Source organism: Oxyura jamaicensis, chromosome 2 (assembly GCF_011077185.1).
Source record: "Oxyura jamaicensis isolate SHBP4307 breed ruddy duck chromosome 2, BPBGC_Ojam_1.0, whole genome shotgun sequence".
NCBI lineage: Eukaryota > Metazoa > Chordata > Aves > Anseriformes > Anatidae > Oxyura > Oxyura jamaicensis.
In genome coordinates, this window is record NC_048894.1 from 35,681,464 (window position 1) to 35,700,478 (window position 19,015).

Consider the following 19,015-nt stretch of genomic DNA (forward strand, 5'->3'; position numbering starts at 1 on the left):
TCTCCACCCCAGTGAACATTTTCAGATGATACTCTCAACAAATCTGTTTGTTCTTGGTTAGCCATGTACTATCTTCTACATTCTCCATAAAAGTAAAATAAAAAGCATAACAGACTCACAGAAGAAAAATAGCCTCACAAAGTCAGCACAGCAGTAAATGTACTATCTCATCCTTCTGCAATGGCAGCTGCTGTGATTTCTGCATAGGGTTTATACTTCTCTCCCCAGTGACACAGTACGCATTTTGACAATGTGTATATTTTCAAGATCTTCATTCTCTTACATCTTCTCTCCAAGAAAACAGAGGCCTATTAAAGAGGTTTTATTTTGACAAACCTAAGAATTGTTAAATAGTTTCAAATATTTTAAAGTTATTAGGAATCAGAAGCTTTTTAAGCATCTCAGATTTCCAAGCATTTCTTTGTCCTCATTTCAGCCTCCTTAAATGACAGTACACCTCATCCTTCCCTTTGCTATCAGTTACTTCCTGCATTAGTTTTACCTCATTTAAGTTTCAGAATAACTCAATAACATTTTTCATACTACCTTTAATATTAAGGTTGCACTCCGAAAATTTTACTACTGTCCCTAAATCAAAAAGCTTTGCAAACAGTAATAAGATCTGATTAATTCAGCTAAAATGTAAACAGAAGTCATAAGATTGCATTTCTCTAAAATTGCACAAAGCTACGGAAACAAAGCAGATACAACCTAGGAAAGCCAAGAAAAAGTAGCTCTACTGAGGTTCTCCAACAAATGAGAGGTCTATTAAACAGGCTTTGTTCAATATACAAACATGTTGATGATGATGCTTTATTAGAATATAACATAAAATCTAGGAGCTGCAATGTTTGAACCACTCATTACTATTTTTCATTAGTCTTGTCTTAAAACTTCTTTCAGTTCATCTTTGAAAGCATTAGTGTGCACAGACATACTCCTAAGTCTTCTGTCAGGCTCTCTCCTCTACTTCTTTTGGAAAAGCATTAAACCTTCTGTGTTTGAGTAATCCCAGGATTAAGTGACTGCTATCAGCATTAGCAGCATAATCTGTGTGCTAGTACTGGGATGAGAAGTATTCTCCAAAGTTAGTTAATACAAAATAACACTACAGTAATGTGGTGTATTTTCTTCCACTTAATGCGTCTTGACTATAAGCTGCAAGTAAATGCTGTAGGCCAGTCATACGAAGAGCACAGCACTATTACATGGGCAGCATAACCCCATCTGAAAAAGATTAAGGGAAATAATCTTTAAAAAGTAAGGCTGCAAACAAGCCACTGTAATCCGGCACTAACTCTAGGCCTTAAAATACTTTATTTGCAATGTCAGGACAGGAATAAAATTACCAGTATTTCTCCATGAGGTTTATAGACCAAGTGACTTTCAAAATATTATTTAGTTTGTGAAACGATTTGTTTTCAGTGCAGATGAATATTAATGTCCATTAGGCATACCCAAAATACCCAAACCCACCAGTGGAATCATCTGCCAATAACAGCTAGTAAACACATAGGTCTAAAGATGACAGTTGAGGCTTGATGATTCCTCTTCCTCCTCACTCTATCCCACAAACTCCCTCACTGACACTCCTGCCAAGTCTGTTGCATTTCACAGCAACACAATGATGCCTGCCAATTTCTAGAGAGCTGAGCATACTTCTCCATTTAGTGCTTTGTCTAATGGCCAACAATGCAGCCAGGACATACAAAAATACCCCAAAGACATGATGTGTAAGGCCCTAAAAGACACAAAAACCAAAGCATAACATTAAAGTTTTTCTAACATACTTCTCGATTTGTCTAGCAACTGCCCACTTTAAATAAGATTTGTACAGAGTGCTACTTGGCATTCACAAGCATATTATATACTAGGAAGATAAACATAATTCTTTCCCCCTTCTTCATAATATCACTCAATCTGTAACTCACAATAAACACCAAATAATTTGAATTCAGACAAACCACTAAACACCAAAACAGCCATCTGTATTCAGACTAGTCGACTGTATTTTATCACATTAACCCAGTCTCAGCATTAACATTTTCTCAAGAAACAAAACCCAAAAACCTGCTAGGGTTGTTTTGGAATCAAACTTTTCTTTCTTTCTTTGTAGTTATAGCATAATCAGCCTTAAAGCAAAAAAAAAAATATATAGGAAAAAACATATTACAGATGTTTCCAAAAGATAAATATTTCCCTCAAGTAAACAACGTATCTGGAGGAAAGGGAGTGAAAAGAACCACATAAAAGATGTCACAATTCCCAAACTAGTAAGTATAAGGCCATGCAATGTTTAGAAAAGGATCAGATAGATACATACTCTACCCACAATGTACTTTTTTCTGTGGTTTTTATTCCCATGCTGACAAGTTACCTAACTTTATAAAACAAAGACTAATATTTTGGCTGGAAGCAAGAATCCTATCTTCCCATTAAGGCCTTGAATATGCTCTGGTTCTTCCTGCTTTCTGTTCACATTAGAATTGGGGTGAACACTTTGGCTTCTATTGTGTTGCCAAATCATACCTAAGTTTTCACTTGAAAATTAAAAAGATGGTTAGGTTTTGAACCTCACCCACACTCATCTTCATGATTTGAAATACAGGCTCTGTATTCTTTCTAGCTTGTGCATCATACCTTTGATGAACTTTGTAAGATTAAATTTTCTCATACTCTTTCCATTTTTATTCTTTCAGGTATAGCTATCTGAATTACCTCAATTAAAACAGTAAAATAAAGAGGACTCACAATGACACTTAGATTAATTTTTACAGTGGATTGTAAAATGAACAAAAAAATGAAAGCAAAACAACAACAAAAACTCACAAGATTTTCCCACAGAAAATGGATTTTCCTCATCTTCTACTCCTAGAGGTTTTAGATAACAATTCAACGATAATAACAATTAGCTACAGTTCTGTTTTCAAAACCTTAATTTTATGCTTCTACTCTCCTCTGTCCACAAAATGAAAGACTTCCCTGCTCTAGATTATTTGTTACAATAGATGCAATACTCTGAGATCAGTAATTAGCAACCTCCAACTTCAAGAGTCTCTCACACACACAATTCAACTGTTATAAAACCAGAGGAAGCTAAATAGTCTTTCCCTAGCAGAAATAAACAGAGAGACTGAAGAGATGTTGACCACCTGCATCATAATACAGCACTCTGAAAGAATGAAAAGAACTATACCACATCACATGAAAGTTCAGTTAACTCCAGGTCTATCACAAAAGCATATTTGTAAGCCTAAAAATATTCCTAAAGTTACATGCAACTTCTTAAACACCAACATTTCCCATCTGCTCCTAAAAAGACAGTAATACAACTGCATCAAAGAATAAAAAATACAGTACACTGAAAGATCAGGTTTACCAGCCTGATGTCCCTTACTGCTACAGCACTGCCTTCAGGCCAGAGATGACAAACACCATTCTGCTTCATAGAAGGCATTAAACTCTTTATACAGAGGCAAACATGTACATGTCACAGAGAAAAGAGGCAGCCCTTTCTTTAATGTAATGGAACAACAACAAAAAAAAAAGAATACCATCCATCTAGCAAAGAAAACCAACTGTACTAGTAAGGGCGCAGAGTGGTGGCTAAGATTGCTAACAAGAAGACAAGCCATCTGATATGATGTAAACTGTTAATGAAGACTTACCTCCAGAAACCGGAGCATCCATGAAAACAGCTCCCATTTTTTCAACTGCTTTAGCTAATTCTTTTGAAACTGCAGGGTCTATAGTACTGGAATCTATTAATAATGAGCCTTTCTTCACTTTCCTAAAATAAAGATTTATTATTATTAAGTATCTGTTGTACTAGGTAGCTGCAACAATTACCGTGGCAATGACTCTCCTCAGCATGACAACCACACAAATATTATTTGGTACACTAATAATTAATCATAATGTTTTAAACTCTTCTGAGCAAGATCTGCTCAGTGTGTATACTCCTGAGTATGTATATTACAATATTTTGAATGACTCAAAATGCAACAAAACCTGAACACACAACAACACACAGGCACATACACAAAAATATTTTTTTCCTAAATACAATTGTAAAAGAAATTACACAAAAGGAGTACACTAGGAAAATCTGCCATCAGATAAGCTTGAACAATATATCATATACAGTTCACTGAAGATGCATTCTAAGCAATGGAACTAAAAACCGATGTAGCTTAAAATTTCATATATAGCTTAACAGAGTTTTCTTTCTATATACATTGTATTAAGCATCTTATTAGAATAGCCTGTTTGTATTATTTTAATTATTGTTACAATTTGTTCTATATAAAGATAGTAACTAAAACCACAAAAGCCCGTTACAGACTTAAAAGCAAAGAATGGCACAAAGTTTCCGCACTGACAGCAAGTAAATTTAGGCAGAAGGATTATATCACAAAGGGCAGAACATGAAAAGCTGTATACATGATTAAAAAATGCAATTAAATTAATTTTTAAAAATGCCTACACAACAAAAACGTTGATTATATTTTTATCCATCTTTCCATTCAATTGCACTGTGATTTAATGTCCACTGGACCCGCAAGCACTATGAAATCAAACTGCGTAATTTTTCAGTCATAAAAAGGTGAGTAATTTAAAGCTACATGTTACATTAGACAAAGAGCCTCTCTGCACCTCGCGTGCTGTTGGGAGTACAGTGAGGTTCACTGAATTGAATTAGCTGGATTGCTGGAAATAGACTCTCAATGCATACATGTGGCTGTGAACCCCATTATAGCTCCGGATTAAAGCAGTGCCACATACACAGAGTCCTTTTTCACAGGATAGATGAGCTGCTGCAGTTAATTTGCACACATGCAAACAAAAGCCAGCTTAGCAGATACAGCTACATCATCTCCTCTTATGTTCAACGCAACGTGCAGTAGCACAGACTCCCTGGTCACCCTGCGCGATGACTACGTTAACCCTTAATGTCAATGTTTTCTTCAGTAAACCTCAAAAAGCTTCACAAAATGAATGAGGTCTCACCAGTTATTACTGAACACGTCACTCAGAGCAACAATTAACCACTACTGCCAAGTAACACTTCCTTCTCTTGAATATGGAGGCTGAGAAACAGCAGCAGCAAGATTGCTTACTCTATCTTCCGTTCTCCTCAGCTAGATACTCAGAAGATTAACTGCATGTATTATACCAGTAAGTACTGCCAATCAGTCTTCAAAGCACTGCCACCATCCTGGGTACAATTCTCCCACAGCTGTTTGTCTAGCTTTGTGGGACTGATCCAATTACCCTTCTTCCTGAAGGGCATAAGCTACAGACTTAGATCTGCTCAGTCCTGCTTTGTAAGGAATTAGACGATGGACAGTAAGGAAAGAAAGCAGCTGTTGTTTCCCGTGTTGGAAGGAAAAAAGAAAAATCCCTCTCCTCTATTTTGTTTTCTAATCACTGCACCTTAATATAGTCTACAATCAATAACTAAAATTTTACCAGTTTTAGATGATCTACTATATTTTTGTCATCTGTATGTTTCTTCCCCTACATTATCAAGTTGGATAGCAGTAACATCCTGCAGGATCCTCACAGGTATTGAGTAGCCTCAGTCATCCTGCTAAGAGCAATGCACATGTGGCCAGAAGGGCTTTAAAATACTATTAATTTATTTGGCAAGTCCAAAAACCCTGAGTTTTTCCACTATTAGAATTCTGCAAATAATGGATTTTAGGCTCAGTGGGAATCCCTCCACAAAAGCTAATAAAACCATTGTTTCAGATTAAACAAACTCTTCAGATATTTTCTTGTTAATAAACAGAAAAGAATAAACCAAAATGAAACAGTTTTCTCACCAAATCTGAAGACTAAGGCCTACCTGAATTAGAAACATGCCAAAGCAAAACTGAGGTTTTGGACAAATTCCTTTTACATTTTTTTCCCTGGTCAAATCAATCAGGAATAAAAGTGGTAATCTGAACATAGTAATCTCTGAAATAGACTTATTTCGTCTGGGGAATGGGGAGCATGTCTGCCCTTTCAGGTATTCAGAAGCCTTATGGTAAAATGTATGACACTGAATCTTGAAGCAAACCAACAGTCTACTGCTTCAGTACAAGATCCATTTTAAAGGCCTGACACCACTGAACCTCAAGCCATTTAGAACGTATTACTGTTAAAAATACCTCTGTGTATAAAAGTATTTTCAAATAAGCCAAAATGGGAAGCAGATTAAGTCACCTTCTATACTCAAAAAAGAAAACCCTATCATCTCTAATAAAATAAAGAGTCAACTGTAATGGTGATCTTCATTCTTAAGCATGAATAGACGGAGACATTGCTACAGTTTATCCAATATGAGGATTTGGTTTCAAGTGAAATATAACAGTACATAAATCCCTGGCTCTTACTGCTCAATAGTCCATTTTTGCCTACAAATCCTAGAATTCCTTTATCAACAGTAAGCAGTCTGCCAAGATAATGGACAACAAGAGTAGAAATCAATAAAGTCTTGTCAGCTATTCTATGTCAGCACTTTAATGCTATGAGACACAACGGCAGCTCTTCAGAACCTTTCATTTATAGGATTTCATGTCTAAGAAAAAAGCATTTGAGCAAGTAATTGTTGCCAGCAAATATTCCATTTGCACTTGCTGTAGTACATTACCTTAATGGTAAAAGACACATGCAGCTGAGAAGTTAGGTAAGTCAGTTGGGTTTTCTCAAATTCACATAAATTATTATTCTACTGGAAATAAAATTTGACTTTAGCCACAAGCCATTCAAAAGCAAGCATAGGTTAAGAGACCTCATGTAATTAGAAATATCAACAATAAGAAAATAGAGGAGAGCATCAAGTTAAGTGCCTTGAAGGCACAACAAGAGTTTCACCAATAACAATCATTTGACAAGCAGTATAATACAGGCTTGAGTACTACAGGGAATTCTCCAGACTGCAGCAAGTCCTTACTTTAGAATTCCATTTGCTCCTGTGTAAACTTCAATCGCATTGGGACTAGAAGGCAGCATGGTAATAATTCTGTCTGCTTTTTCTGCTACATCTGCTGGGGAATCTGTTACCTTTAAAAGAGAAAAAAAAAAAAAAAAAAAAAAAAAAAGTAAGCTTCTACTTCTTGAGAAAGAGATGTCAAACATTGTTTGAGTTTGTTTTAAGCATTTGGAGGTCATCAGGCACAATTAAGTTAGGTAAAAAACTAGAATGCAACAGAACTCTTTTCTCATAATGGAAATGTCAATTAATTGGATCCAGTAACAAAAAGGATGTCCTGTTACAGAAGTTCCTCCAGAACATCATAAGTGGAGATGTCTGCAACCCATTCATGAATCTTCAACTCACTAATAAACCATGCCTCTGTACAAAATACTGCTCTATAATGTTTCTAAGGAGGAACAACACTAAGAATGATCTCACTTTTTTTTCTTGGCTTACATACAGTGTTGGAATAGAGAAAGACTGAGGAAAAAAGAAAAAGACTTAATATACCTCTGAGCATCACCTTAAAAAAAGTCAGATAAACTAACTGATGTTTCTCACGACATCTTGACTGACATTTTTGAAGCAGAAAATGATCAGCTCAAGCATACTTCACCAAGATGTCTAAATAAGTTTCAAAATATATTTGTAGCTATTTGTTGCTACATGAACATACTTTATTTAAAGGTATCATACCTTCCCCACTTCAGTCTCAAAGGTGTGGTATTTAAGATATGTACACAACAAGTGAATTACTGACAGGTAAATACTGAGTTTTGCCTACTAATTCCAACATGCAGAGAAGGCATATGACAGTAAGTTTTCTGTCTAATATTAGTTTTAAATAATTTAATTTTTTTAAATGCATTATTAATATATCCATAGCTTAGGGAAAACAGCAACAACAACCTACAGCTTATTCTTCTATTATCAGTGCATGAGGATTAAATGTGGTTTTATTAATTCACGTATTCTACTGAAAGGAATTCAGTTCCAAGCAGGAATTAAAATGAGCAAGATAAGCAAGACAAGGAATTAAGATTCTCCCTCTCTACTCTGCTCTCGTGAGACCCCACCTGGAACACTGCATTCAGCTCTGGGGCTTCCAGCACAAGAAGGACATGGATGTATTGGAATGAGTCCAGAGGAGGGCCACAAAGGTGATCAAGGGGCTGAAGCACCTCTCCTGTGAGGACAGGCTGAGGGAGTTGGGGCTGTTCAGCCTGGAGAAGAGAAGGCTATGGGGAGACAGCAGCCTTCCAGTACCTAAAGGGGGCTACAGAAAAGCTGGGGAGGGGCTCTGTCAGAGATTGTAGGGATAAGACAATGGGTAATGGCTTTAAACTATCAGAGAGTAGATTTTTTTATTAGATATTTGGAAGAAATCATTTACTGTGAGGGTGGGGAGGCACTGGAAAATCCCTGGAAGCGCTTAAGGCCAAGTTGGATGGGGCTTTGAGCAACATGGTCTAGTGGAAGGTGTCCTTGCCCATGGCAGGGGCATTAGAACTAGGTGATCTTTAAGGGCCCTTCCAACCCAAACCATTCTGTGATTCTGTGAGCAGAAAGTAGATTTTGTTTGTGGATAAGGTTTGTAGTAGCATGCTGTTGCTGGATGATAAAGAGTAACTTTAATGCTACAATGATCTATTCTGCTAGATATATTATGTGCTATGAGTCTCTAAATTATATGGAATGTCTTAAGTACAATTTCATATGCACTTATTCGGTATGGATAAATCACAATTTCCATATCATGTGGCATTAGGGTTAAGAAAACTGCAGTTCAAAAGCTACTTGAAAATTTGATTCCTTTCTATAAGGTAGACAAATGAACAAATCAATGATCTCATTTCACCACACCCTATCTGTTTATAAGTAGAGGTATTTGTTATAATTTTGTGTCAGTTTTGATACTCAAGGAAATTATATTATTATATTATATTCTAATATACAATGTTCTTATAAATTCTCAGCATCTAAGAGAGCATGTAATACACACATTTGGAAGAAATGATGAGCAACATCTTAAAGGACTTCTGGAACACAGCAAAGTAAACTTCCTGTCTACTGTTTATTGTAAAATAAGTAAAAGAAGAGAAGACTATATATTCACTGAAAAGAGCTCTCAAAAAAAGAAACTGTCTTAGATGGGACTTAACATGTAGGTGTTGTTTTGTTTTGTTTTAAAGTGTATGGTAATAATACATTAAAACATCTGGTATAACACACACATAGAAAAAGGAAACATATCCCAGTCCAAAGAACAAACATTAGGAAGAATAAATGAGGCAATTACAAGCAGAAAAACCTCTATACCTGATTAGTTAATTTTATGACTTGCTTCCCTGGAGACCGGAGAACCTAGCTCTTTATGTAGGAGTATGACACCTTTGTCTTTAGTTCAGAGTATCTCTGGTTCAGTTCAGTCCCCATGTGTATTATTAGAGGAGTAGAGAGGAAGTGTGTAATTAGAACCTGGATTTAGATACACCTTCTTTATCTGAAAATATTATCTGCAGTGTTCACAAAGGTTTGCAAGTTACCAAGTGAAGACTCTGTAGTCCATTTCAACAAGAAATTGAAAAACATGCTATATTGGGCGCACAACTTTAAAACTACATCACCCTCATATTTCCACTCTGCTATGTAGATAGGACAACTGATTTATTGTTGTCTTACAGTTTGAAACAAAGCTTAAGCAATACATATAGAAGACATAGCACAGCAGTCATCTATACAGAAATTCATTTTTTTTCCATCCGTCTTTCAAAATACTAAAATGTCTTTTAAATGAAGAAAATGCAATTAGGAATGCACACTGACTGTGACAGTTCATTTCAGAACCGTACAAAGGAAAATCATTTTGCTACCCTGAATTAGGTAGCAAAAAAAGTGGTAATTAAAGTGAGAATTTGGCTTTTTGATACTGTAACAAATATGATTAATAATCCCAGAGGTAACCTACTTAGCTGATTCTTAAATAAACTCCTTTTATTTGGAACTTTCTGGTTCAGAATGACCATTGAACTTGAATGTTTTGAATGCTATTAAGAAGCATTAAGCATTTGAAGTTATTAAGAATAGCTGTTAATGAAGTTATTAAGAATAGTGTGTAACTAAAAAACGTACCAAATACTAGTTGCTGATTACTAACATTGATCATATCAGGTAAGACTGGCAACCCACCAAGTTCCATATGTGTTCTGATACTGGTCAGTTCAAGCACATTTTTGCAGTATGCATCTGGATAGGAGAAACTTTTGACATTGGTCATCAGCTTATGCCCTCCAACGTGCATATCTCTCTTGCTCAGCCAGTTTTCCCCTTACTAGTCACCACCAGCAGGCAGGTGGCTGCCTCCTGACCCACCTCTCAGTTCTTACTTCAGAGGATAGTGGAGTCACAGAATATGTAGACTTATGATCAAACATCCCTCATTCTCCATATGCCTTAGCAATAGCACTGACTTTCAACAATGGACATTTGACAACATTTACTGTCTCTTGGGGGACATCTTTTCACCTCCATAACACTCCTGACAGTTTCACTCCACAAGCCATACCAAAGAAAAAGTAGCCCTTGGAGTCCAATGTTCCTTCTACATCAGTTTCTACAAGGCCCTCTGGACCCACAAGTTTCTAAGTCCTGAAAAAAACACTGGGGTAGGATTTACACCTGTAGATCAAAAAGAGGGAGTTATGTTCAAATATTTTCTTAAAGTGTGTTTTATTTGTATTTAAGCCTACCCACGTATTCTGTTAGTGATTTACAATCTTAAAACGTACTTTATTTTCAAAAACATTATAGTTCACCTTTAATATCACACATGAAGTCTTGCAGTGGATGCTAAGGACTCTATCACTATGGCAATAAGTCATCCAAGTGGGCAGCCACAGCAAGGAGATCCCACTGCAGAAAGTGAATTAAAATACTGCCAATTGTTCAAACCATTCCATTTGCACGGCCTCTTACTGAACACAGATCTGGTTCATGCCCAAGGGTCTCAGCTACTTTAAGGAAATGGAAACAGTAGCTAGGAAAACAAGCTGAAAAGCCTACTTTTCCACATAAAGCCAAGATTCTGTAATTATTTAAGGGCCACTGCAATTAATTATCAACAGGTGCACTTTATCATTTTACCTTTCAGAAATCTTGATATTATTATTTAAAACAATTGTAATTAGCTCCACCAATTTAGACTTTCAAGGCATACAGTTCCTTTACCTAGGTCTACCTCAAAGTTCCTTGCCCTGCTAGAAAACTTCTTTCACATATTTTCGCATTCGTTTCTCCTTACTCAAGCACGTTCTTTGTTTCAGTGCTTTATGTACCTATCCATTCATCCATGCTGTCTAGACTACTATAGCTTTGAAGTATGTCAAAAACATACAAACACGTTTCAGACACTCAGAAGAGACTGCCCCAGCCATGTGAGAAACTGAATGGGTTGCTGGGTGTATTAACAGATCAACAAAAGCAACAGCACTGACTGGAACAGGGCCAAGATTTCACAGGGTATATGGCAGGAAGGTTGGAAATCTCCTTAATGTGATCAATTTCCTTCCCTCCTTTTTCCTTTTCGTTCCTTCCTCTTCTCTCACCATAACCTTCCTCACCTCCTAGAGAATAAGCACTTAAATAATTAGATTTTCCCCCAGCCCCTGAGGACTGCACCTTGAAGCAGCAGGAAAGCTCATATGTCCCTATAACCCTTACAGCTATGCCAGCGGGAATTTTTAACTAGGGTCGTCTAACCTGAAAAGGTCAAAGTAGGAACCAGATGAAAAGCAGCCCACTGGCCATCTAGACCTGTGGGAGGAGGAAGCAGCAGAAAGAAGGTGAAAGAACGGGCCATCACCCTACTCTCATAAAAGGAAAAACAAAACAAACAAAAAAAACAGCTAGAGAACTTCAACAAGGTAGCAATTCTGGTTAGCAGCATGAAAATAAAAGTTAGGGTGGAATCATGTCATTGTTCCGAGTAAAATCTCAGTGATTCTGAGTGTACTCACTAAGCGGTTTAGTTTTGAATGAGATCTTCACCAAAACCAACCAAACAAAAAAAACCTGATTAGTTTAAAAACATTCAATACATACAGTTATTGTGGGTATAAAGGAAGTTTATTACTATACCTGAGCACCCAAGTCTTGAAATTCTTTGCAGGCTTCTGGGAACACATCATACGCAATAACTGGATAGCCATGTTTTACCAGGTTTTTTGCCATCGGATTTCCCATGTTACCCAGCCCAATGAATCCAACAGGGGTTTTGGAAGCCATTGCCCTAGAACACACTGATTTCAAAACAAGAAATATCAATATTTTCATATTTTAAAGTATAATAATAATGCAGTAAAATAGGATGTAATCAGTTTGCACTGATTTAGACAACTTAAATATTTAAGCATTAAAAGGGCAGAAATGTGGACCCTATTCCACATAATTTAAACTGTGAAGCTAACATTGGGCCACAAAGACCATCCCAAAATGATTTTCTACATGTCAAAGAAAATTATCTTAATTATGAAAGTGTGGCTGTTTAAAAATTGTAGCAATAATCAAACTTCAGCGACATCCCTGAAAGCTAACGTCTGAGTTTCAGTCTGAGAGAAGCTCCAACACAGACTTAAAACAAACAGGCTTGTCTATGTTTTGTAAGTGTCTAAATCCTAAACTGGATAATCACAATCAATTTTAATATATGTGTATTCTGTAGACTCCTTATTTGCAACTTTGGCTCCAGCCCTGCTCTCTAGAAATGGACTGAGGCTGCTACTCCATTTCCTGCGGCTCCTCACAGGTAATAACCGGTCTCTTTAGATCCTGCAGTCAGACATAAAGCCCAAATCTAACGGTGAGAGCCTCCCTAACAAATCAGTCCCGATCCTTTGAGCCATGTAATCACTTGTACTGCTGTTAAAAGCAAACACTGAAAAACAGAACAGATTACAGCATAAATGCAAAATGAAGTCTTTACTAGGGTAGCTGCTGTATTCTATTTGCTGTGCTACAAGGCAGAACTGGAAGGCATGATCTACACCCAGAGAAAACGCAACAGTTTCAGTCAGTTACTTTTTACAAGTAGTTAGTGAGTATCAAATGCTGGCTAGTCAGTAGCTTTGCAGGCGTATCAAATGCTGGATAGAAAGTAGTGTGGCAGGCATTCATGTATTGTAATCACTCTCATCACTCTAAACACTCCTCATTCAATGTCAGCACATTTGGTGGTTCCTAGATTTCTTTGCTGATGACACAAGATAATGTCTCGTTTGCAGCAAGGGAAAAAGTTATGCAGAATAAACACGAAGGCACGTGGCAGCTAAGCAGACAGAAACAAGGCTAGCTACAGAGCTACCGCCGCTCAGAAGCGCACACACAGAAGTGCCTAAGCTGGATCTAGGCTCTAAGAGGTCTCAATGCTTAGTGAAGAATCCTCCTTAGGCCAATAACACTTGATTAATCATTTCAAAGTCTTTCTGCCTTTAAGCTCCTTCTTAGCCAGCAATGGTCATGCTCTTTCATCTCCAGCACTATTCTGGAAGTGCCACGTTTAATAAATGAGGTTCGTTGAGAGAACTTGGGTCTGAGACAGTTTCCACAGATGCCGGCAGCAATTACATAGCTGGAGAAGTCGCACAATTTACAAGAAAATTGCCTGGGAAAATGCTTAGTGCAAACTGAGATAAGTCACAAAAAAAGAACATGTTGCTTTTTTAAGAAGTGCTACATGTCAAATCTTGGAATCACATGAACAAAGAGCTTAAAACACCATCAGTCACAGTCATCATCTTGAAGTCTTTTTCTTTTCATAGTTTCTATGAGTCAGACTTCCCCAGTACATCACTCACATTGATCTAAACTGCTCTGTTATTAGCCAGAAGCCTCCAGCTTCTCGTGGAGCTTCAAGTCCTGGTTTTCAGCATCTTTCATTCTTTGCCCCTTAATACCAGTGGATCTTATCTACCAGTAAAGCTTTCATCCCATGTGAGAGATACAGCTTTTCTCTCTCCACCGTCCACAAAGATCTCAGTGACATCAAAACTTGGCCACCTGCCTCAACAGATGTAATTCTGTCTTGTTCTTCCATGAAATAACTGGGAACCGAGAAGGGCATTTTGCTCACGCTGCTTTGTCTCATTCCTTCTCTGCACCCTGCCTTGCTTTTTCCTACCGTGTCACATAAGGCTGCTTTGCTTTGATGACTCTGTGTGTCTGTCTACCACATCTCATGATCAAGATGTGAAAACCCCCTGGCAATTGGACTGCAACAACAGAACTATTGCCAACGAGTACGTGTATTACTTCTCAAAGGCAGCTCCTCTCAGTGTAAATACCCAAGAAACCAACTCATTCTTGTACTATATCTTCCTTAAAACCCTTTATTTTGCAATATATAGTTAGCAGTGGATTGGCTGGAATATGAGGCAACATCCAGATCAGTCTTAATAGTTATGTGTCACCCTGTTCTACTATTTCCCCTTTTAACCATCTCTGCTGATTGCATCTTTTCTAAAAAGTTCATCAGTCACGTGCCATTTTCTGTTCTGTGCTAATTACAACACATTCAAATCCACAGGAAGTGGGACCTTTTAGAGCAATAGTCCAAATCCTGACTCAGTTTCTGACTTCTTAGTTTGCTTTAACTTCTCCCAGTCCAACACTAAGTTGCCCACTTAAAAGTGTATAACTTGATTAACAGCTTTAAAACACCTCCAGGTCCCCAAGTATTCAAATACAGGAAAACTCTTTTAAAGGACTGATTAGCTCACAGACATAACTCACAGGGCTGATTTCAATTAAATTTGAATCAGCTACGTTTTAAATCCTGGCATATATTTCAATGGCTATTTAAGTCAGCGGGGGCTTGCCAGACAGAGGATGTTTAAGAAGGCTTGGTTCTTCAGATCTTCGTATTAGATGAAACTCCACAGTTTCATAGGGAAAGTGATGTCCAGTTTGAATGGCACTGCTTACAGCTCCAGATACACAGCACAAGCTCGTTTTTTAAACAAGTGCATAATTCAATAATCTGTGGGTTCATATTCTGCAAACCCACATACACATATACTTAACTAATCCCATTAATTGCGTAAGCGTTGGCAAAAGTTGTCCCTGTGGTATCGAGTCCATTTTACTTTCCTCAGAACATCTACAGGAACCTGTTGGAATTGCACAGCTGGAAAAATGCCCAGTCCACATTCAACTTGTAATTTATGCAATTAATTCTCCTTCACTGGAAACAGAATCAGCAACATAAATTAATCTATACATCAAATTAATTGTTAGCAAAACCAGCCACACTGACTCCAAAGAATTTGGGCTTTTCCCAGGAGATTCTTCATTAGTCTATTGAGGGAATTAGTGCTCAGAGAGCCTTGAGCCTATGAAGACTCCACTGATGAGGAGGATCTATTCACAACCCTCTCACCATGCTGGAGACTTACATACAATATAGGTAAAAATGTTTTGCTTTGAAAAGCCACCCTATAATACAGACACTTGATTTAATCTATGTAATTGCACAAGAATTTTCCCTTAAAAAAAAAAATAAATAAACTCAGTACAAGGTCATGAATTTCTGATTTTTTTTTCTTGACCAAAGTAAGAGAGGAAATTGAGAAATGCGCAGACTGCATCCTGTCCTTAATCCTGTCCTCAAAATACCTGGCCTGTCAGTGACCTTACACACAAGTCTTCTCAAGCTACTATGTAAAGATGCTTCAGGTCACTTTCTTCTTAACCTGAAGGATAGCAGCTACAGGTTTAGGAGATCGTTTCAGAGGCTTACATTTCATTTTACACTATAAAGTAATGATTCTTAGAGCTTTAAGGAAGGATTTCAGTTCCAGCCGTACCTTGAATTCACTGCAAATAGTAGAGTGACCAGACACTATAAGATGCAGTGCAGAGTACGCCTTTTTGTACTCAAAGACAAAGGAACTGGTAGCTGGATAGGATCACAGACAGTGGACCTGGAAAGGTCCGATATGCCTGTACTCTGAGGGAAAGCACAGCCTAAGTGGCCAAGAACAAGACTGAGAAATCAGTAATTCTCCAACTCTAATTTCAACTTTTTATTTTTTAGTGTATCAAATATATCTCGAACTACGTTCACCACAAGTGCCTAGCTCCTGCAATGGAATCCCTAGCTCCAGAGTCAAATGTAATCAATATATATGGCACATGGGATAAGAGCCCACAAATTCCTGTCCCGTATGAATGCCCTAATCAGAGCAGCTGCAAGTCATAATAATATTCTTGATCCCTCTGCACTGGTGAATCTTGAGTTAACTCAAGAGAAATTTAACATGAATATGGGCAGATGACCATGGTGAGATGAAGCTCGGACACTGAAGTTACTGGTTTTGCTTTATGAGAAAGTACAGTTGCATGTGAAGATTTTTTTTACACGGACAGTATCATGATGGCGGTTCAGCAAGAGCCAGTAGATTAGGGCTGTTCCCCAATTCAGCATCTGAAATTCTAGTCTAAGAGAAAACACCACTCTTTTCTCTTTCCCACTTTGAAACAAAGGCTCAGAGAGAGCTTCTGTGCTTTGTGCAGAGTTCTCTGTGGAAACTCATGCAGCCTCTACTAAAGTAGATTCTGGAGGGAACTGGATGGAGAAGTGTAGAAGTTAGGAAGGTCAGCTGCACACAGGCAGAATCAGGTCTTCCTGCTCCTAGAAGCCTTTGCCAATGGAATTTAAATTGCCTGGGGGTCACAGGCTTTTAAAGGTTATGCAATGATTTTGAGAACTGCACTCTGCCAAAATCATAATTTAAGATTACAAGACTAAATTTGGCCAGCTTTACACTGAAAATGTCCTACTTGGTTTTTCTTGACTCTGTAAAGGCCTGCTGATGAAAAACAGACACACTGTCTTGTAATGGTCAGTTTTCTTACCTCATTTTTCTTATCTGTAGCTATACCTCATTAAATGTTTGTTAATGTACTAAAGACAAAAACATGTAGTAAGTACTTTTCATCTAAACAGAGCATCAAGTGTACACTTGATCCCTTAATTAAGTAAGGTGCTGGACTTCAGAGCAGCAGGCCCTTCCGTTGTAATCCTTGCTGCGTAATTAATACCTTTCTGCACCAGAGCATGGAATCAAACAAAGCTAGTGCATCAACAAAAGTACCATTAAACTGTTACTTGATTGGGTCCCTTTTACTCATCTGAAACTGTCTGCAAGGACATTTGCATGCTCCAGCAGGGTACTCTCTTCTGTGATGAACAGCTCCCTCAGCTGATGAATCTTCATTTACTTTCTCAGCCATGTTACCTCATTAACACCACCACCCCCTCACCATCCCTGGGGGTGTTTGAGGAAAGGTTGGATGTGGTGCTAGGGACATGGCTTAGTGAGTGATATTGGTGGTAGGGGGATAGTTGGACCAGATGATCTTGGAGGTCTTTTCCAACCTTAATGATTCATCCCTGCTAGCAGCCCCCTGGAAGGATTCCTCCACACACATCAAAAATGTGTTTTAAGGAAAATCACATACACCCTTCTCCAAGAAACACCTTTGTAAGTGACTGCCAGCTGCAGATCACAAGGCAACACGGTCTTTGTCAACTCTCCAGTTGGCCAAAACATAAGTGTACCTAACCAAGAGGCTTCTCCAAAATCTGCCCTCATCTATTTTCCTCATGCAATTTTTATCAGAGTCTGGTATAAAGGTACAGAAGAAGCAACCCATCATGGCTTGCTGTCCAAGAGCAACTAACCAAGTAGCCAGTAAGTGAATGACAAAAGGCCACTGACCGAGCTGCCACATTGGACACGTCCCGTCACCTTGTCACGCTGGCCAGCTCTGTCAGAGCTCCTTCACTAGCACGGTGTTTCGCTCAGAACGATGCGCAATGAAATCTCTACTCAAAGCACATCTTCTAGACTACTCAGAACGAAGGAAAAGGGTGACAAACCTAATACAGGCATTAGAGATGAGGAAACCTGGATGAGAAAGAGCTTAGCAGGTAAGAAGGCTTACTGCTTAGTCCTTCATCCCATAAACGCGTCTCAGAGTCAACGGGACTTTCGGCGGGGCTGCCGCTAAGCCAGCGCTTGCTTCAACACCACGGGCAAAACCCTGTTCTGTGGGGCTTCTGGAGAGAGCCCCCGTGTCTCCTGCAGCCACAGCTTCTTCCTCAGGTCTTTGGGCAACGACAAACCATATTTTGGAGTTTAAAGGGTCTGTGCAGTGCTTTGGGCGGGTTTTCGTGGCTGTGCTCACCTCCACGAAACCAGGTGCGCATCCTCCTCAACACTGCAATAGCGGTCAGGTCTTCCCGAGTTACCTGATCCCCACCACGCACAGAAAGCTCAGGACACTGCTGTTAGTGAAACTGCGGCTAGACAAAGGTGCTCAGTACAGGACCAGGTCTCTCGTATTTAAATGTCGTACCACACGACCCACACCTGCTGCACCTCAGCTATTACTTGTCTCAACGCCTGCCTGTAACAGGGAGATCGCACGTTAGAGAAAGAGATAAAGCTGCGCCATATAAAGCTTATCTCAAAAATCCAATGAGCACCCAAATTTCACCGATCACCTTAAAAAGGGTTTAAAGGACAGTAAGACATTTCTTAAAGTTACTGGCTCCGAAGCCAACGAGCAGGCAGCGGGCCGGGGCGGGGGCACCGCTCACGCCCCGGGGCCAGCCCGCTGCCCGCTCCCCGCGCCCGCCCCGATCCAGGCCGGTCCTTACCCATCACCCGCCCGTGCCAGCGCCGCCAGCCCGCCGCTCCCCCGCGCACCACGGCCGCGGCCATGCTGCGCCCAGCCACCTCCGGCCAACCGCCGCCCGCCCGCCGAGCGGCAGCCGCGGCAGCCAACCAGCGCCCTCCCCGCGGCGCCGCGCAGCCAATAGGCAGCGCGGCCTCCTCCCGGTGACGAAAGAGGCCCCGCCCTCCCGCCCCGTGACGAGAGGGGCGGGGCGGGGGCCGGGCGGCCGCCGGGGAGCCCCATTGGGGAGCGGGGGGGGCGGGGGGAGCCTCGCCCCTGAGGGGAGGGAGCGGGCCGCCCGCCCAAAATGGC

At 39.4% G+C, this 19,015-nt stretch overlaps 1 protein-coding gene across 1 annotated transcript in view; it reads right to left on the reverse strand.

The window, feature by feature from the left end:
* HIBADH (3-hydroxyisobutyrate dehydrogenase) overlaps nt 1-18,814 on the reverse strand; it is an 82,533-nt gene extending 63,719 nt beyond the window's left edge. The window contains exons 1-4 of the mRNA XM_035318470.1: nt 18,687-18,814; nt 12,104-12,264; nt 6,944-7,053; nt 3,669-3,790 (exon numbers count right to left, since the gene is read on the reverse strand). Coding sequence (XP_035174361.1) covers nt 3,669-3,790; nt 6,944-7,053; nt 12,104-12,264; nt 18,687-18,750 — 457 coding nt within the window. The 5' untranslated portion in view covers nt 18,751-18,814. The remainder of the gene's footprint in view (nt 1-3,668; nt 3,791-6,943; nt 7,054-12,103; nt 12,265-18,686) is intronic.
* Between the last annotated feature and the right edge of the window lie 201 nt (nt 18,815-19,015).